Source organism: Gobio gobio (assembly GCF_949357685.1).
Source record: "Gobio gobio genome assembly, chromosome: 6".
NCBI lineage: Eukaryota > Metazoa > Chordata > Actinopteri > Cypriniformes > Gobionidae > Gobio > Gobio gobio.
Window position 1 is genome coordinate 2,431,054 of NC_137102.1, and position 22,347 is coordinate 2,453,400.

General features: G+C 38.8%; 1 protein-coding gene across 1 annotated transcript in view; it reads left to right on the forward strand.

Moving 5' to 3' along the window:
* tnn (tenascin N) overlaps nt 1–22,347 on the forward strand; it is a 63,341-nt gene that overhangs the window by 35,727 nt on the left and 5,267 nt on the right. The window contains exons 7-13 of the mRNA XM_079819194.1: nt 4,750–5,013; nt 11,076–11,339; nt 11,564–11,694; nt 19,091–19,229; nt 21,409–21,560; nt 21,648–21,744; nt 21,831–21,995. Of these exons, the coding sequence (XP_079675320.1) occupies nt 4,750–5,013; nt 11,076–11,339; nt 11,564–11,694; nt 19,091–19,229; nt 21,409–21,560; nt 21,648–21,744; nt 21,831–21,995 (1,212 nt within the window). The remainder of the gene's footprint in view (nt 1–4,749; nt 5,014–11,075; nt 11,340–11,563; nt 11,695–19,090; nt 19,230–21,408; nt 21,561–21,647; nt 21,745–21,830; nt 21,996–22,347) is intronic.

Below are 22,347 nucleotides of genomic sequence, written 5' to 3' on the forward strand. Positions count from 1 at the left end.
TGCTTCTTCATGGACATGGCATATTCTGTGCATGTGCATTACAGCGAAACCAGAGCGTATATTGTTCTTCTTGTTATCTGATGCAATGTAGGACGACCGTACTCCTTAATGTAGGATTCCTTATGTTTTACAACTGAAGCGTTCAGACTGACCTGAGGATGAACAGGGACATTTATAGATCTGATCGTAGGCTTTCTTCTAGCATCAATGACTTCAAGTTTTTTAAATTCCTGGGAACCACAAACAAAAAACTTTTAAATTAAATGAAAACACTGCCTCTATAAAAAGAATAAAATTGCTCAATAGGGGATGCTTCTACTGCAATTGAAGACATTCAATCAGCCGCAGACTTTTGTTCTACCCTGAAATCAACGTGTCTTCGCCTCCTCCATAACTATCAGGTGTAGTTCTGCCACCACAAGGGAGTTTAATGCGTCGTTTGTTCAGTGGAAAGAATCATTGGATTGGACTGCTTCAAAGAACTTAATGTCCTAGGGTAAGCAAGACCTCAAATCGTTCAGGTGTTTGCTTTTCTCTGGAGCAAAGCCTCTTTGAACTTCAGAAAATATTCTCTCTATTAAAAGCCATTACCAGAAACAATTTGCATAGTGTACTGTAACGGAGTATGTTGATATGGGAAGAAGGCAGGTGGACGTTTAAAGACTTTAATCATAAAATAAAAAAAAGGGGAAGCCTCTTCACGGACACACACACACACACACATAGTAAAACATAGGGGAGAGCAGGGACGAAAGTACCATTTTTCAGAAAATCGTAATTTTAAAAGATAATGTTTTAGACCGAGATATATTTTTGCTGTGGCCAATAACTCACAAGTGTGGTCGATCAATAGCAGGTGGTATTTTGTACAAATGTAGAACGACTACAGTATAATTTCACTTTGAACATAAGCTGCACATTGTTACTTTTGACCCCATCAGGTGGGACGAAAGTAACACAACAATACAAGCTAGATGTTTTGTTTTGGTGCTACTCTTGTTTTTATTAAACATACCTGACTATGACCTTGTTAATATGTAACTGCAAACATATTTTGTCCTTTATCTTTGCAAAAAATTAAATTACATTTTCATTTTATATGTTAAAGTTCATCAAATGTTTCAAATGTAATATGACAGTAAAAACTTGAATTGTTTAGAATATTTTTTATTTGCAATGTCAATCTATTTGATAAGTTTTTTCTTCAACAGTATGAACAATATAAAAATTAAATTAAATTAAATTTGCATAATATGCATTATATATATATAATAGCGGGACAAAAATGACAAGTGTTACTTTCGTCCCGACAGGAAGTCCTGACATTTAAACACGATTTACTTTTATACTGAAAAACTCTGAAAAGACAAACCTTCAGGGTGTGTAACAGCACTAAATAACCCGTAGATTGATCATTACTCTGACACATAAAACAAGAAACACAACTTGTAATTAGAAAAAAAGTACCGCTTCATTAATTTACTTGCCGTACTTGAAAACTGCATTTCGGACCAAACCGCGGGAAACGATGACGGAATCACGTGATATTTGGCAGATCCGTCAAGTGTTGTTTTTTGAACGTGCTGTCATAGCTTGAAATGCAAATGTATTCAGGGCTCGGAGAAAATCGCGTTGTTACTTTCGTCCCGTGTTACTTTCGCCCCGGTTCTCCCCTAAACAAAACACAACATAAAGTCCAGGCCGGGTCCTCTCTCGTCCTTCACTTCAGATGCACCTGTTCACAAAAGCATGCTAAGAAGTTCCTCGTGTCTTTCGTTCCCCTGAGCTCTATACAATACATTCATCACAGTCTGAGCTTCTTTTCTTATATTAAATCTTATAAGGTGAATGCACTCACAAGTGATTGAATAATCGCATCGTTTTCTGTGCATCATTTTGCATCGCAATGCATCTTCCCAGCGAATCTACAATGCACATTTCACACATTAATTCTGCCCTGATTGTCATGATGGATAAATCGTTTTCCGTGCTTCTATCTTATTTGTTCTCCCCTGCTGTATCCTGGCCTGAAAACATGATATGTGTCCAGAAATATTTTCAAATCTGACTATATGTCAATGATCAGAGACAGGAATAGAGATACGTTTGGCTCAATCCGTCTGACCGCATGCTGTTTGATAAAGCACATATGTGTATAAGATATAAAACAGAGCTGCTTGGCACATGTGTGTGTAATGAGATATTGACAAGGCGATTGCAGTATCATGAAGTTTTCACAAATGCGTTTAGCATTGCCTTCTGTCCAGCGTAAGGCGCTGTTGTTTTGTATTCTGCTCCATGTCTCCAAGCCAGACGAGTCAGAAATGATAAGCCCACCTTGGCAATCAGACAGCATAAAATGAGAGCTGTGGATTCTAGCAATCTTGGAAGGCATCGGGAATCAGTTTCCATGATGCGGATAGCATGGTGACATTCGGCTAACCCTGCGGCAGTCACAGACCGGTAGCCGAAATGATGATTGCTTTTCCTTGTCTCCTCACTTCCTCCGATGCATTGCATGGGTACTCTCTTAGTTCCAGTGGAAATGCTCACAAATGCACATGCCTATATGACCCTCGCACATCCTCAGCTCTTCAGGTCCTGATAATTGAGAATCCATACGCCTGCTGAAGTATAACAAGCTTAACAGCATCTTGTTCCTGCTGTTTCTTTCACTTGCAACAAAATACTACAAGTTTGCCATCTATTAATGATTTCACGAAGAATCAATTCACTGAAAAAAAATTTTGTCAGGTAACTTAAAATCCATGTGATAAGAGCTGTGGGAAGTAAATGCATCATGTTTAAAGTAAATTTATCAAAAAAGTAAATGTAGCATGCTTGAAATTGACGCCATCCTTAATATTTACTATTTGAGTAGAGCTGGTTATGGTAAGGGGCGTGACGTTTCTCGAACACACGCTAAGCACACGCCAATCACAACACACTGGGTCAGCTAACCAATCACAGCACATTTCGTATTTCGGAAGGAGGGGCTTCATTGAAACTGGAACTAAACGGCGTGTTCGGCACAGACTGGGGAAAGAGGAGCTGGACAAAATGTGATTTTTGACATTTATTCTAGTACACGCCAAAATCAAGACTTCGTAAGAGGGCATAATAGGACCTCTTTAAATATTTTATTTAAACATTATTAATTTAAATATTTAAAAAATTAAATAATTTAATAATACAATAAAATGTATATAACAAAAAATACAGAGAAGCCCTATGAAATAGCATCATATTACGTAAATAGTGCATTTAACTATACATATGTAAATATGATCATTTTTATAATTTTTTTTATTATGTGCAAGGATTTAAATATGAAATATGAATTTAAATTTCTTAAATATTTTTGCTGGACAAAATCTGGCTGCACTTTACTTTAAGGTATCATTGTTACAGAGTAATTATATATTTAAGTACTGAGTAATATTAATTAACAACATGCACATACAGTACATCTGGAAAGGATTCACAGCGCTTCACTTGCACATTTTGTTATGTTAGGGTTTTCCAAAATTGATTAAATTCATAATTTTCATCAAAATTCTACAAAAAATACCCCATTATGACAATGTGAAAGAAGTTTGTTTGATTTGAAATTTATTAAAAATAAAAATGAAAATAAATCACATGTACATTAGTATTCACAGCCTTTGCTCAATTCTTTGTTGAAGCACCAATCACAGCCTCAAGTCTCTCTGAGTTTGATGCTACAAGCTTGGGACCAAGTGGCTCCTCCTCCAGTTTCTCCTGAAGCCGATACAGAAGTGACTTAAACTGCAGTTCATGGAGTGAATCAAAAGGAGCAGAATCTCATTGAGCTCATGTTAAAATGGCCAACTTTACAGCCGAAGAACACATGTTTACAGTCTGGGACAAACTGTGCTTTTGGTCTATACGGCTAATTTTGCCCTTCATGACGACTGTGAGGGGGGGAATTATTTTATAACTCATTCGTTTACATCATATAAAGCCTTAAAGTTCTGCATAATTAAGGGCGTGGCCTCTTTGAGTGACAGGTGGATTGCCGTTTGTCTGCTGTCTGTTAGTCATCACCGTAGCTCCGCCCACGTCCCGCCTCTTTGCCCATTGTCAGTTATCGGGAGTGACTCTGACAAGATGGCGACGGCCAGCTCGACCCGACTTTACGCTTCAGAACTGCTCTTCAGATCCTATGGGGGACGTCACAGACACTACGTCCATATTTTTTTACAGTCTAAGCTTGGCACACATTATTGGGCATTTTCTCAGTCTCCCAGTTCCTGCTGCTGAAAAACACCCCCACATCATGATGCTGCCACCACCATGCTTCACTGTAGGGATGGGATTGGCCAGGAGATGAGCGGCCAAAGACTTCAATCTTTGTTTCATCAGACCAGAGAATTGTGTTCCTCATGATCTGAGAGTCCTTCAGGTCCTTTTGGCAAACTCCAAACAAACTTCTTTAACATTGTCATTATGGGGTTTGTAGATTCTTGAGGAAAATAATGAATTTAATCCATTTTGGAATAAGGCTGTAACATAACAAAATGTGAAGCGATGTGAATACTTTACGGATGCACTGTACTATAGGGCTAGGGTTTGGTTGAGGGATAGTTGCATGTAATTATGCATCATTTGCTGTTATTACTATGGTAAGTGCAGGTAATGTGTGTAAAATAATAGTTACCGAACATGCTTTCTCTTTTATAGTGTTGTATTTTCTATCTGAACGCCTTGACTTATCTTATCCAACAGACATTGACGCCCCAACCAATCTGGCCACCAGGGATGTGATGGAGAACTCGGCCACTGTGACGTGGGATGGGGTTCGTGCTGAGATCGATGGCTACACGCTGACCTACAGCTCCGCAGAGGGCACTAGCCGAGAAATTAAAGTGGGAGCGGACGCCACGTCTCATCAGCTGACCTCTCTGAAGCCAGGCGTCCTGTACACAGTCTTCCTCTGGGCCTTTAAGGGCTCTCGTTCCAGCAGGAAGAGCATGACTGAGGCCGAGACGGGTAAGCTGTTCACCTTCTGGGCGAGGATGTGGGGCTTTGCCCGCTCTGTTTTTATTTCCTCATATCAAGCGTTCCCTCAAGGGATCTAGGCTTTGATCGTTCCAGTTTCTCAGTGAATGGAAGCGTGGCATTCTCGTTCTCAGATGCATCTAAGCCGTCATTTCCTTGCTTGGTTTTATTTCTTTTGACAGAGATTTTGTCTCTCCAACAAGGCTTTTGCATGCATTCCAAGCAGAAAACATTTACACTTGTTCATTTGGTACATGCACGATACACGTTTAATCTTAAGGGGCCAGTTGTTCAGAACATTTAATCTGGATCAAAATGATTTGGAATTTGAAATCCCATGTTTTGTTATCCAGGATCAGGTCATCCATCTTACTTTTGTACCGGTTTTTCAAAGCAAAACTGGATTGGATCACCCTGATCCAGATACACACCTTTTCAGATGACCAAATCTGGATTACTCGTGCTCTACGGAGCCCCTAAAGGGACATGTGATGGAAAAAATTTGAGTTGGGAAAAAAAAAATTCCAATGCTTTTGCGTTCTCTCAGAAAAGTTTCGCGTAGCGTTCACTCGAGAAACCTTGCGTTCGCTCGCGAAGAACTTTTGACTGGGTCATCTCTTACAATTGATAAGAAGTAAAAAGTCTTTTAAGCGATAAAAAAAGTATTTTAAATGTAATATAATATATTTTTTTTATATTTACAGCTGTTTGGGGATTATTTTATGGCGGCTAAATCTTTTTTTACTTTAACTGTAGGCTACCGAAAGGCTTAATAATGTCTACTTCTGATTTATTACTTTAACAATTAGCCTAACTAATCAAAAGCAAAATAAAATAATATGTGTTTGTGTATTATATGATACAAATGTTGTATTTTTTGACCAGTTTTAAAGTTTTACTACATTTTCTTCCTGGAATCCATTTTGAAATCCTACCCCCTGTTGGGATCAGGATGATCCTGTTTTTTTGGATCAAAGTTATCCAAATTCTACTGACAAGTTTTGAACAACACAAACTGAAGGTTTGATCCAGATAAAACTAGGATTGGATTCCGTGATCTAATCTGATTTCCGGTCCCTTCTTTCCCTTTTGAACAACCCATTTTCAAGATTTGATCCAATCCGATAACCCAAATCCGATCAGATTACCTTTGAACAACTGGCCCAAAAATATCTTAAGCAGTTTTCAACAAAATACCGTGGAGCCTTAATATTCCAGGATTTTCCATAAGAGGAAGCATCATTAACGAATATAGTGTTTTCAGCTCTTTTAAACTGCCAAGCCTGTAATAATAAGACTCCTTCACAGCAATTGGAGTTTAAAAGAGAGAACAAGAAAGTTATTTCTCCGGTGGGTGCAGCTGTAGACGGTAAACCAGATGGTCTAAGTGCATTAGCAGCCGACAGTCAGGAAACACAACCCAAACAGAAGCACTTGGATATATAACAAATGTACCCATGCATATCCTCTGTTGGGTTTCCATAACCATTCATCACTGTTCACATTACAGCAAGCAATCTGTGCACTATAGTGTGAGCCTCATTGTGTATTTCTGATTACATTGTGTGTTTCTGAAACTGACACAGCCGTTAACAAACTGCATGAATAACGGAAGAGCTACAGTGGAATATTTGAGGTTTTGGCAGGAATCGGCAAACCTAAAGATCATTTGGAAGTAAATCATGATACTTATAGTTGGTGCCTGAACTTACATATGACAGTGTTTCATAATGTTTGCTACTGACTCAATTAGCTTCAGACAACAGATTTATGTTAATATTTCAGCATCAGCATCTCTGTTAAATGCACAATAATTTACCCATCACATGTTTGCTCAGTGCAAATGTTAATTCACACTGTCTGAGCTTGATGTTTGATCTACCCTTCATATTTTGTGTTTGTATTTATGCTTGACCTCTACAGGGTCCCGAATGACATCATCATGTATATACTTTAAATTTGAAATGCTCTGACCCCATATGTGGTACCATTTGAAATCTTTGAGTCTCTACTTTCTAGATACGCATCACTTTGGCATTTGTTTTACACAAAGTAACTTACTTACACTAAATTACTCTGGGACCATTTCCGCCTGGATTTGGCCGACCCAAATGTAAAAGCTTCCCATACACACACACAGTGTCCCTCATTTATCAAAAGTGCGTACACCAAATTTCCAGCGTACACCCGAAACCACGGTGACTTTGAGATTGATCAATATGGAGGTTGGCGTACGGCTCAAATCCTACGCCAGCTCAGGAGGTGGTGTACGCACGTTTTGAGTTAGTGCGAAAATGCGCAGAAAAACAATTCCTAACACCACAAAACGCACTGACAAAGATATGCTATATTATGACCCACTGTAAAAAAACAACAACAACAACAACAACTAAAGTCCTATTCGCACAGGATTAGTTTTATCTGGGGACCTCGTGTGATTTAGAAATGACTCCCCACATCTGAGTTTTGCGTGGCGCATTCGCACGGGATAAGCTGTGATTTTACTCGAATTTACTGACTTATCTCCCGGATATGATGTCAAGACTTGAAAATGTTTTTTCGTTATAGATATAGCTGTATGAAATTATAAACAGTCGAATCGATATCATTTTGATTGTTTTATAATCATAAAAATAATTTCGTTCAGTTAGAGAACAGACGCAATTAAAAACTGAACTGAGCAATAATAACAATATACGACGGAAGATTCAGTTTCAAAGCTAAATGTAAAAGTGCCCATTTAAGCGAGTTGTCATTGTACTGTTCTGTTTTTGTGTTTTTCATTAAGAATAATATTAAACACACCATTCAAGCAATTTGCTCCCAAATTGGTGCTCATTCTAAAGTGAAAGTATAATCCGCACGGCCGCACGGGATTCATAACGGTGCGCATTATATGCAGCCGAGCTCCATTCTTCGTGAAAGATAAAGATAGAAATGCGCACAGGACACAAAAACCTTGTAAAAATGATATACGATCCGCCTAATCAAAGCCAAATCACAGATGCCGATTCGCACAGGGCTAATATTATCACAGGACCTCGGTGTTCGGCGAAATATGGAAGGTCATTTGCGGGGGAATTTTTACTTTACAAATTACAGACATGGCCGATTCGTACGGGATTAAGATCACAGACATTCTCTGCAATTATTACAAATCACCAGAGGTCCCCAGATAATACTAATCCCGTGCGAATAGGGAAGTAATTATATAAACTTCAGTGTTTATTTTTGTGCAACATGGACTTCAATGTTTAATTTGTGTGACTTTACCAAAGCATTTGATTTGTAGGCATATGTATTCCTCCAGTTGAGCCTGTGCGCTTTACCTGACGGTTCAAGGTTAGGCCCGGCAGCTGCGCACGGACTGGGACTGAAAATAATAAAAATGACATTCTTCTTCTTTTAAATAATAATAAAATAAATTATAATAATAATGACATTCTTCTTCTAAATAACAATAAGCGTCATTAATAATACAAATCATAATAATAATACGAATTTTACAAATTTTCATGCAATTATTAATGTGAATGAATGGTGCTCCACATCACATCATCATCACTATTGTACACCCAATACATGTGACGTGATACGAAATTAAATGCTAATTATTTCAAAACACGTGCTGTAAAATAATGAATTATGAGGTAATTTCTCATCCAAACAGCTATTTAAACTGGATTTCCACCGTACACCTTTTTGTGGGCGCCTTTAATCCCACTCTTTAAACTCCCAAATAAAACAATTTAGTTTTTTTTCCACTTCCCTGGTGATGGTCTCGATCTCCACGTCAGAGAAGTTTCGCTTCTTTGCCGTCTTCCGAGTGTCCATGGCGTAAAATGAGGGCGTGGAGGAGGCGGAGACTTGAATATATAGGGGCGTGTTATTCTAATGACGATCGTTTTCATTTATCAAGGGCAGGTTTTGCGTACGCCTGGATTTCAGAGGTGCGCACAGCTTCATAAATCAGGCGGTGAGAGGAGTGGAAGCATAATCTTACGCCAACATATACGCCCGTTTCTACGCAAGATTGATAAATGAGGGCCAGTGTCTCTAAATACACAATACTGGTGTCATTTTACAGGAATTCCTTTGAAGTTTCATAAACCACTGCTAAAAGTGATAAACATGTGAGTATATGTTGTCTAAGCTGTAATAACAATTTTCAAAATAATTGAAAGTGTGTAACTCAGGCCCTGTGAGCTCTAGCACCCTGCAGACAGTTTGGGCTGTAAACACTAGATTACAGAAAATACTGGACACAATTATTTTGTCTGGATCACGTGTGCAAGATTTATTCAAATGGATCTGAAGAGAGGAATATTACCTTTTTTATATAACCCCCCCCCCATTTACAGTGGTATAAATGCAATATCCCTGTGTCATTTTACAGAAAACCCTGAAATTACATATTAAACACTGCTGAAAATGATAAATATTATAGTATATGTTGTGTGTGATATAATAAACATATACAATATAAAAAAAAACAGACAAACATTGATTTTTTTGCTTATAAATACATTTTTGAAAGTGTGTGACCCAGGCCCTGCTCTAGAACCCTGCCTGTTTCCAGCATAAGGGAGCAAACACTGGAAAAAATATTTTGACAATTTGACAATATTTTTACAAAATTCATTTTTCCAGTGTTTGCTGCCATCTAGTGGAAACAGCCCAAACTGTCTGCAGGGTGCTAGAGCTCACAGGGCCTGAGATACACCCTTTCAAACATGACTTTATAACTAGGCCTGTCACGATAACACTAGAACGCCTGAAATGGCGGCTTTTCTTCATTTGTCGATAACCGCTCTGGGTATGAAAGAACTGCCCGAGAACCACTTTCGCCTCCGTCATGGAAAAAATAAAAGATGACGGCACAATCGAGTACAATGTTGGTGACATTCATGATCATGTAAACTTAATGGCAGATATATTGCATCACAAAAAAATTATTGAGGTCATGTACATATTTTGTGCGATATATCGATATATTGATTATTGCAACAGTCCTATTTATAACCAAATCAAAAAGCGCCTCTTTTTTGGGGGTTTATTACAGCTCAGACAACATATACTCACATGTTTATCACGTTTAGCAGTGCTTTATGAAACTTCAAAGTGTTTGCTGTAAAATGACACCAGTATTGTGTGTTTAGAGACACTGTGTGTGTGTATGGGAAACTTTTACATTTGGGTCGGCCAAATCCAGGCGGAAATCCCCCAAAATGTTCCCATAGCATAAAAGGTTAATGTGTAAATCTTCAGTTTAAAAGCAAAGTATCAGGTAAACACATTTGAGGTAGTCAAATAGTAGCTCTTTATTGTCATTATTCAGGAACAATTAGTTCACGTTTTAATAATGTGGATTGGAGGTTACTGATTTGACAACAACAAATTACAAGTTATACTGTATATATTATAAGTGTGACCCTAGACTACAAAACCAGTCATAAGGGTCAATTTTGTGAAAATGAGATGTTTGGCTCATCTTCAGCTGAATAAATAATCTCTCACTGATGTATGGTTTGTTAGGATAGGACAATATTAGAACATCTGAGGGTGCAAAAACATCTAAATATTGAGAAAATCTCCTTTAAAGTTGTCCAAATGAAGTCCTTAGCGATGCATATTACTACTAATAATACATTTATGATATATTTACGGTAGAACATTTACAAAATCTTGTCAGTTCTGATATAAGTATTAATATAAGACCTTTATGTTAGACGTGTTACTCAGCACTCAGTGTTTTGTCGTGGTGATGAATTGCAGAACAGAACCTGCTGGATGCATTAATCAAACAATAATTTGAGAAAATTACACTTATCATAAGCACAGAGCATTTCCAAATTTACATTCATTACATCATTTATTTTCTCTCAACTTTTTAAAGAATCAACCAACATTAGATACGATTAAAAAACTTTACTGATCCAAGAGGGAAATTAAGTGATGGGAAATAATTCTGCCTTGATTGCATCGGTGTGAAAAGTCCTGCATCATCTCATGCATCATCTCACCTATGTGTTGTTTATTAACCCGTTGTACAGATATAGACGCTCCTACTAACCTCATGACCCGAGAGGTGACGGAGGACTCGGCGTCTGTGACGTGGGACAAGGTGCAGGCGGACATTGAAGGCTACAGGCTGAGCTACAGCTCTACAGAGGGCTTGGGGCAGGAGGCTGGAGTGGAAGCTGACAGCACCTCCTACAGGTTCTCTGGTCTGAAGCCTGGAGTCGTCTACACAGTCTACATCTGGGCTGTGAAAGGCCCTCGCTCCAGCAGAAAGAGCTCCACAGAAGCAGAAACAGGTTATCTGATCTGTGCTTTCTTCTTCTGCTAATGTCAAGTGAAGCATGACGAAGGTCTTTGCTAAGGTCTTGTCTCAGCATTAGTGATAACTTAATTAATTCTGCACAGAAAGCGTAACGGGGAAGAATGCATCACTTTTCAACACATGTCTCATCTATTAAGAGCTCATTAAGAATGAGTTGTTGTTTCCTCATGTAACCGAGCACTTTTTGTTGATCCGCAGAGATTGATGCGCCCAAGAATCTCAAAGCCGTAGATGTTCAGACGGAAACCTCCACTATTACATGGAGAGCTCCTCAGGCTGATATTGAGGGCTACACCCTGACCTACAGGCCGGAGGACGGCAGCGAGCAGGTTTGCTCTACACACACACACAGCGTTTGAAACTGTTCAATTGCATATTGTAACTTTTTAACGCTAAAAATTTACAAGGAATTATACATTAACCCTACAGCCGTCTTCTGGACAAATGTGGGCAAAACCTTTTTTTTTTTAAATACTTTTCTTAATCTGAGCGGTACAAGACTTGGCTACTTTTCCTAAGTTTGCCACCCAAAAATGGACTCGATTCTACAATGTTAAGTGCAGGGGCACCGCTAGAAATTTTGGGCCCTATGAAAGAATATGATGTTGGGCCCCTACCGCACCAACCTAGCTATCCAAAATCTTTGTCTGCAATTTAATAATACTGACCAATTAAGCTCCGCTCGCTCAACCCAGAATGCCCCAATTGGCTGATGAAACATTGATTAAAATTAAGATACAATTCATACAAAACGAAATTTACTTTAAAGAAAGACTTTCTACAAAACAAAACTTAATGAAGTGGTCACAATCATGTCTGACCCATTCCATGTCTCCTGGCATTGCGCATCTTATGTGTCCTCTCACTGCTGTTCACTTTTCACAATCAACATAGATTGACAGATTGACAACATATATAGACATAAAAAAATAACATGATATTTGAACATAAATATAAAACGAAATACCTTTTCCTAATGGCTACAAGAAGTATATTAGCCTACAGTACAGAGAAATGTCATGTCGGATTGGGATTTGAGCAAATGTCGTTTTACCTGTGAGCGTGAGCGGTTGCTGGATTTTGCCAGAAATGCAGAAATTGGCCATAATTTTGTTATATTTTTAACTCTTTGGTAAATTCTACATTTATAATTTCTATTACATTACTACTAGTACTATTAGTACTAATAAAACCAATCTCTGGGGGCCCCAAAAGTGCGTGGGCCCTTAGAATCGTCCTAACTTCCCCCCCCCTAAGCAGCGCCCCTGGTTAAGTGCTTGAAAAAAAAAATCCTTAATCCCGTCTTCGTGGACAAAAATGGGCACCCATAGGAATGAATGGGAAAAACTGTAATTCCGAGCATATTTTTTTTATTTGTCCAATAAAAATCAATAAATCCAACACAATGCAGATCAAACTTACACACAAATGAAGGAGTGAGCCTATACAACACTCAATGTGGCAAACACTCTCACACACACACACACACACACACACACACACACACACACACACACACACACACACACACACACACACACACACACACACACACACACACACACACACACACACACACACACACACACACACACACACACACACACACACACACACACACACACACACACACACACACACACACACACACACACACACACACACACACACACACACACACACACACACACACACACACACACACACTCAAACACTTATCCACAAAAACATTGGCATTGAAAGCCATTGAATGAGCCTATAACAGAGTGAGTTTTATTTTTTTTTATTTTTGTCAAATAAAAAACAGTCACTCACACACACACACACAAACAAAGGAATTAAATGAGCCAATAACTGGGAAATTTTAAATTTTTTAAAAGATTGTTAAAACATTGGTTTACAGAGTTCAGCCCAAATGCAGCCATTGAGTTATAGTGCCATCTAGTGGCTATTGATATTGTAGCTTTAAAAAGAAATGAATACCATCATAGGTCACCAGACGTCACCACAATTTTAGGTTTTGGCTCTCTGGACTTGCTGATATTTTTTTTTTACTGAAGTGAAAGAAATATTAAATATAACATAAAAATAAGCATATTTTACATAAAAATATGGCACTTTTAGAGGTAAATAAATAAATTAATGCCCAAATGTGTCCACGAGGGCGGGATTAGGGGCTGTTATGCGAGGGGCCTTGAGGGTTAAGATGAACTCTTTCCCCGCCATTGTTTGAAAAAAAGTTGCCAGCCACCGCCAGAATATTTTGAATATTAGAATATTTTGTTGTATGAATATCTGAGCATGCAACATAGCAAAAGAAATAGTCTCTGCTTTTAAACAAGAAATGTTTTATTCTAGCTTCATACATTCCTTTTTTATCAACACTTTAATATGAGTAAGTTTCATAAAAAAAACAAAATTTTGAACAGAGAGCTGAGAAAATCTTGACCAAGCTCAATCTTTTAAAGGGATCCCCTGGTGTTAAGACTTGTATGGCTTAATATAACATAAAATATGTCTCTTACTGAAATATATAGTAGAAAACCCATGAAAGATCCACGTTATTAAAAAAATCCATTACATATTTGGACAATTGGCGGCGCCATTTTGTTTGCGTTCTAGGTCGATGACATAGAATGGTTGCACTCGGCACTATTTGCACTTAACCACAACACAACTCGAAAAATGTTTCAGAGTTAAACAAAACCAATTAATTGCTTTGTGATTGCATTTAAAACACACTCAAACACACGTGCACACAAACACACACACACACACACACACCAACAGATCGGCATGCGCATAAATAGGGCATTATTTGAGTGGACGACCATTTGTAGTGGTGTCCGAAACCATAGTGGACGTTATTGAGTGCACTCATTCAATCCCACATCGCACACTCGTTTTCATTCACTCATCAAGTTTGTATTAGTGGATAACGTAGGCATAGGCGTCGATTTCGGGGGGGACGGGGGGGACGCGTACCCACCAGATTTCGTCATGAGTCCTTTTGTACCCACCACTTTTTTTTTTTTTTTTTTAAACCTTGAGTTCAATTTTGCGGTGAAGCATTGCTGACACACACATAGGCCTATTATTTTTTCCACTCAATTCATAGCTGTCAACCCTCCCGTTTTTTCCGGGTTTCTCACGTATTTTAGCTCTTTTCCCGCTGTCTTCCCGTTTTAGTATTTTCCCGTAAAATATCCCGTATTTTTACGTTCTGATTGTGTCAACTCAGAACACGCAACTATCTGTTTTAGTGCCAGAAGACGTGAATGAGAAGTCGCGCGCACTGTGAGAAAATTTGTCTGTGCACTCATCCGAGAGCGCGCACACGTCTCTCAGCGCGCAAATATTGAGTTTTCTTTCAAGTCTCGCTCTTGAACGGACAAACTCACGCAAAAAGTATGTCAACATGTCCATATTGATGAGTATTCTAGCAGACATAGTCTGTTTATGGCTTAAGTAAACTTTATACAGTCCAGAAAAGACGACGCATATCCGAGGTCTTAAAGGGGCAGTAGCCTTTACTGCTGTCTGTTTAATGTCAAACAAAAGACAAGGGCATCACTCACTGCTCTTGATTGAATAGCTTTTGTAAGTTTAATAGCATTAATCTTTAATTTATACAGTCAAATATGCAATGTTATTTTACATTTGATCAATTTCTGTACCTGAAAACCGTGATACAAACCGAACCGTGAGCAATCTGTACCGTTATACCCCTAGCGTAGCGTATGATAAAATGACTGAAAAAAGTTGGGAAACACTGGCTTAGGCTACTATCGAAGAAGAAGAAGACGTGGGCGGGAGGAAGAGGGAAAAAGTAGCGGGAAGTAAACTTCAAGGAGATTAGGTAGATGAGTGTGATGTGCAATGATGGATCAGGACGCTGACGGCCAAAATCAAAATATTGTGTGTAGTTGTAAACTCTTTAGACTCTTTTTTTTAAGTTTGTGGGTAAGAATCGTGTAAAAAAAAATCCCTTATTTTGTGGATGGATTCCGGGAAATCTCCCTTATTTTCAATGTTCAATGTTGACAGCTATGCTCAATTGTGTCGTAATAACGATATCTTATGTCGTTTTAACTACATCTTTTCTCATAATAACGAGATCTTATGTCGTATTTAACGACATCTTTTGTTGTAAAAACGTTTGAAAAGCAGAAGCAAGCTCCGTAAAATAGGCTCTTCCGCTGCCTGTATCAGTGGCAGTGCCCATAACACGAAATTGTTGTAATGGATTGATGTACAGTTCTTAACAGCCATGGGTAGCAGGTGCCATGGACCGCTCATGATTTAGCGTAATGACGGACCCCGGTGCAGCCACAAATATCATAATTATCTATAGGCTAGGCCTACTGTAATTGAGACATTCAAGAAATGTATTAAAAAGAAAGACGCTTTCAGCCTTACTCAAAGTAGAGCCCTACATTTCTGCCCGAGCCCGACGGGCCCCGACTTTTTTACGCCCTAGGGCCGGGCTTCGGGCCAATTTTCCAGTCATAGCCTACCTCAGACGCGGGCCGGGCTTCGGGCTTTTTTAGGCTATACCCAATAAACACAGAACGTTCCCCTAACGTTCCCATATGGTTCCCGTTTGGTTATTTTTGTAGGGAACCAAATAAGAACGTTCTGGGAACGTTCTCAATTGGTTGTGTTTTTGTAACCAAAAGAGAACGTTCCTAGAACGTTCCCTGCAGGTTATTTTTGAGGTGTTATTTTATAACCTAAAGAGAACCTTCCCAGAACGTTCCCTGCAGGTTATTTTTGTGATTTATTTTATAACCTAAAGAGAACCTTCCCAGAACGTTCCCTGCAGGTTATTTTTGTGATTTATTTTATAACCTAAAGAGAACCTTCCCAGAACGTTCCCTGCAGGTTATTTGTGGGGTTTATTTTATAACCTAAAGAGAACCTTCCCAGAACGTTCCCTGCAGGTTATTTTTGTGATTTATTTTATAACCTAAAGAGAACCTTCCCAGAACCTTCCCTGCAGGTTATTTTTGGGGTTTATTTTATAACCTAAAGAGAACCTTCCCAGAACGTTCCCTGCAGGTTATTTTTAGATTACATTTTTTTATAATATATACGCAGGTTTATTTGTATATTTCGTTACTGCGCGCCTCTGATCTGTGCGCGCTTCTCCAGCACGCGCTTTCTTTCGTCATCCACAGAAAGACGCGCACTCGCGTAATTTAAAAATTAACGGTCATTTCGTTTTTACCGACTAACTAACATTAGTTTATCTGTCTTTATTTAATAATGGGTTATAATTAATAAATATACCAGTGTAAATAGTGTGATTTCACAGATATTTGACAAGTAATTGAAGACAACATGATGTTAACCGAGGAGATTTGGTTTACTGACCAAAAGAGAGAAGGCTACGTTCCGTTAATTCAGTGGTAAGAAAATAATGCAGTTATCCCAGTTAAAGTAATCTTTATTCATTTTTAATGTCTGTGAATAAAATTCATATTTTAAAACCACATATTGTGTTGAAGTCATTGTTATTTGGCACTTAAACGTAGCCTACCTGGTTGTGGTAACTTAGTAGGTGTCGTCAGTGATACAAGTTACGAAATGCATAATTCAATCTTATTTAATCCTCCATATGAAGGTTTATGTGCTTGGATTATTTCTATTGATTAAATAAGTTCAAAACAAGACATGGTTTGTAGTAGGCTACTGATTATTGACGTCCATTCATCCGTTTTCCATGCCGCTTATACCATATGGGACGCGGGCATTGCTGGACGATTACTGACGCACAGCAGGGTAAATTATATCGGAGTAAATAGGTTAGGGGAACGTTCCGGGAACGTTCTGAGAACGTTCTGGGAAGGTTAGGGGAACGTTCTCCAAGCCAACAGGGAACGTTCTATTTACGTAAAGAAAACTTTCCTGGCTAACCAATAGAGAACGTTAGGATGTCTGTTCTGGGAACGTTCTGGGAACCAGAAACTAACGTTCCCAGAACGTTCTGGGAACCAAAAATTGTTATCTGGGTAGGACGGCGCTATGCAACACACATCGCCGCAAATGAGTAAAGCAAGCCAACACGCAAACTGCCACAAGTGAAACTGAAAATAAGCTAAGATTTAGATGCTCAAAAGCACAATCGTCTTCATTAAAATTAATGAGACTAAATGCTCTTACCAGTGTTTAGGTCTCTCGTTCTCATAATGCGGTCTTTGATGTTGAAAAGAGCTGATGAATAAAATACTCATATCGGTTGATTTCGTTGACATGAACTCCGTTAAATGTGCATATAGCACGGGAATTGAAGATCGGATATATATTCATTTCACGGAGAGGTGTAGCCTAAGGTAAGACAACCAGCATGTTTTTTATTTGTTTAGATTGTGTAGCCCGTTTTGTTTGCGCGCGCAGTTGCGATCTGCCTGCCTCATCTTGTCAAAAATGCCTTTTTACTGTGATGGTGGTGATAGAGGCTAAACGTTTAAACGATGCTTTAAGTGTTTTTTATGGATTTAATAAGCAAGACAAGTCAAGTGTTGATTTCAGAGGCTAAAGTGTTGGGTTAACTCACTGTCGGCCGCTGGCCGCTTGGTCGTCACTTTAAAAAGCAAAAACTTTAGTTTAACAAACATTAAATGCTTTAAACATTTTTCTAAATTAACTTAATAAAGAAACAAAACGAAATATATCTACTTTGACATTAAAAACAAAACTGAACTATTTTAATGGCTGTAACTAATGTGTAATAGGGAGGATAAAAAAAACACGGGCTCCAGTGGGACTCTGATAATGAAGTGGTAAAAAAAATTGCAAAAATGAAAAATATTAAAGAATTCGCGGGGCGCTTTCGTCGGCATGAGTAAGATAGGCTAGCCTATAAGACCCGCAATATGTCTCTCATCTGACATTTTTATTTATTTACATTAGTAAGCTGCAGGACATAGTCTTTCAAAACATGACCCAGCACTTCTGAAAATGCACTTCTGAATGCGTCTCTGTCCCCAGCACATTTCAAACCAAACTGACGCCCATGAACGTAGGGAATAGTGATTGAGGTTTTAGGGGGCGATTTCAGATTCAGCCTCTGTATAGGAGACTGATGAGGGCAGCCCATAACACATCTCGATTGAGACAGAGCAGTCTGTCTGATGTGTGTGTGTGTGTGTGTGTGTGCGTGTGCGAGAGAGAGTCTTTGTGCACGTGTGTTAAATGCAATTACAAAGCAATTGATTGGTTTTGTTTATCTCTGAAACATGTTTTGAGTTGTGTTGTGGTAAGAATAGCAGTTGATTGCCGAGTGCAACCATTCTACGTCATCGACCTAGAACGCAAACAAAATGGCGCCACCCATTGTCCAAATATATAATGGGTTTTTAAATAACGCAGATCATGGGTTTTCTACTACATATTTCCGTAAGAGACATCCTTTATGTTATATTAAGCCATTCAAATCTTAACACCAGGGATCCCTTTAAGATTGAACATTAGTCTGGGGATCTGCTCTGTGTTTTCTACTGCACAAGAGGTGTGATCAACGAGCATAGTTCAAATGACTCTGTACGCAATTGGATAGTCCTTCAACCAATCAGACCACAAGAGGCATGATCAACATTAGCATTAGCTAATGGTCGTTACTGTAAAGTGTTCCCTGTTCTGTTTGTTAGTAGGTCTATCTGATATGATATATGAGACATTTGTCATTTTATTTTATTTGTTTCTCTGCTTTATTTTTTTTAGACTGTGGAAAAATCTTTGACTGCGCGGGACAATAGATTTGCTCTTTCTGGCCTTGCGATGGGGAAAAAGTACATCGTCACCATTGTTGCCTACAGGGGCTCGAAGAGGAGTAGAGTAGTGGAGACGACATTTACTACAGGTAATATATGAAATACATATTCCTTATTTCACTCCTAGTCAGGGTTCCCATTCGTTTCCGAATCCATTCAGCCGATCTCCGGGTCTGGCGGTAGCACTTTTAGCATAGCTTAGCATAGATCATTGAATCTGATTAGAGCGTTAGCATCTCGCTTGATATGATATTACGCTGAAAATAGTCCCCAGCGCTCCCCTCAGTTATGTTGAGGGAAGTCAGACTATTTCCAGGCTAGAGTCAAGTTTTAAATAGGAAAAATATCGAAACTCTTTGGTCATTTTTTGAGCGAGATAATATTTATAATATTGTATAATATTTAGTCGACTAAAACTAGACTAAAACTAAAAACAATTCAGGTGACTAAAATATGACTAAAACTAAATGGCATTTTAGTCAAAAGACTATGACTAAAACTAAATAAAAATTTGCTGTCAAAATTAACACTGGTTAAAAACAAAACAGCAAGTCCGCGAAACAACGAATGAAAAATGCAAGTAAGTTATTAGCTGTTTGTGGTCAGTCAATAGCTGCGTGTGGTGTCCAAGTTTGTAAATACAACCCCAAATCAGAAAAAGTTGGGAGAGTATGGAAAACGCAAATAAAAAAATAAAAGAAGTGATTTCTAAATTTACTTTGACTTGTATTTCATTGCAGACAATATGAACAAAAAATATTTCATGTTTTGTCTGGTCAACTTCATGTCATTTGTAAATATGCATCCTTTCCTGTCATTCAGACCTGCAACACATTTCAAAAAAAGTTGGGACAGACAGTAAAGCATTTACCACTTTGTAATGTTGCCATTCCTTTTCACAACACTTAAAAGACGTTTAGGGACTGAAGACACCAAGTGATGAAGTGTTTCAGGTGTAATTTTGTCCCGTTCTTCCTGCAAACAAGTCTTAAGGTGGGCAACAGTCCACAGTACCCTCTTCCTCCACAGCCAGGACTGCAGAATGTGTGCAGAATGTGGTTTTGCATTGTCTTGTTGAAATATGCATGGACGTCCCTGGAAAAGATGTCTTCTTGAAGGCAGCATATTATGCTCCAAAATCTCTATGTACTTTTCAGCATTAATGGTGCCTTCACAGAAGTGCAAGTTACCTTTGCCAAGGGCACTGACACAACCCCATACCATGACAGACCCTGGCTTCTGGACTTGTGGCTGGTAACAGTCTGGATGATCCTTTTCTTCTTCGGTCCGGAGCACACGGCGTCCATTCCTCCCAAAAAATACCTGAAATACTGCTTCATCTGAGCACAGTACACGTTTCCACTGTGTGATGGTCCATCCCAGATGCCTCGAGCCCAGAGAAGTCGACGGCGCTTCTGGACACTGTTAACATAGGGCTTCCTTTTGGCACAGGACAGTTTTAACTGGCATTTGTGGATGTAACTACGTATTGTGGTACTTGACAAAGGTTTGCCAAAGTAGTCCTGAGCCCATGTGGTGATATGGCTTCTAGATGATGACGATTCTTGATGCAGTGCCGCCTGAGGGGTCGGAGGTCACGGTTGTTCAGCTTAGGCTTGGCCTTGTCCTTTACGCACTGAAATTCCTCCAGATTCCTTGAATGTTTCAATTATGTTATGCACTGTTGAATGTGAAATTTCCAAATCTCTTCCTATCTTTCTTTGAGGAACATTGTTTTTAAACATTTCAATAATTTTCTCACGTATTTGTTGGCAAACTGGCGATCCTCGGCCCATCTTTGCTCCTAAAGGATTAGACCTTTCTTGGATGCTGCTTTTGTACCAAATCATAATTACAATCACCTGTTTCAAATCACATCATTATTTAACCATTTTACCTCATTACTAGCCCTAAATTGCTCCTGTCCCAACTTTTTGCAGGTCTGAATGACAGGAAAGGATGCATATTTACAAATGACATGAAGTTGACCAGACAAAACATGAAATATTTTGTGTTCATATTGTCTGCAATGAAATACAAGTCAAAGTAAATTTAGAAATCACTTCTTTTTTATTTGCGTTTTCCATACTGTTCCATACTTTTCCATACTACCATAGTTGTGTACTCTGTCCACCTCTGAATTTAATCCTGGAAAATTATCACCGAAAATGATCGGGAACCCTGCTAGTGTGTCACCTTATTTCAAATAAAAGAAAGTGAATAGGAATAAAAAGCAGCGCTGACTCAATGACCTGCCGTTGTTTGTAGTGGGTCAGCTGTACCCGTTCCCGATGGACTGCACTCAGATTATGAGGAACGGGAACATGGACAGTGGCGTCTACTCGATCTACATCAATGGCAACCGCAGCAGATCCACACAGGTGTTCTGTGACATGACCACTGATGGCGGAGGCTGGATTGTGAGTGCCAAATATCATTATTAATTGATGCAATCTTCATTTTTTTATGTCTTGTATCTAACAATGTATCCAATGCATCACCCACAGGTGTTACAGAGAAGAAACACCGGAAAAGTCGATTTCATGAAGCGCTGGAGAGAATATATGAAAGGCTTTGGAGAACTCAAAGAGGAATTTTGGCTCGGTATATCCGATCTCACTTATTGAACCCTTTCACTTGTTGATGTTGATTTGAGCGGCTCTGAGGCTGGTTTTGTTCTTTGTGAACAGGTTTAGAGAAGATCCATGAGCTGACCAACACTCCCACACAGTATGAGGCGCGCTTCGATCTGGGCTCGGGATCAGAGAGGAAGTATGCCGTCTACGACAACTTCAAGATAGCCCCAGTCAAACAGAAGTTTAAACTCACTATTGGCAAATACAAAGGAGACGCTGGTGAGCTGGATTATGTGATCAGATCATACCTAACAATATATATATATATTTGTTAACAGTTATAATATCTCAAGTAACGGAAATTTCAGTTTGTCCCCCGTTCACCCGCAAAACGAGATTATAATGCATTGACCATCCGACAGAGACGGACACACTTTACTGCAGGTTTCAGACTTTTAAATAAAGTAAACACATTTATAGATTTTAAATTCAAATTCCATATGATGCCTTTGGAAGCTGCAATAATCCTTTATAATTTGACAAAGTGTTTAATTCATATCAGATACGCATTGAGTTCACTGACAACTACTACATGTTTAATTAATCATGAATTACATGTTAATAAAGCATT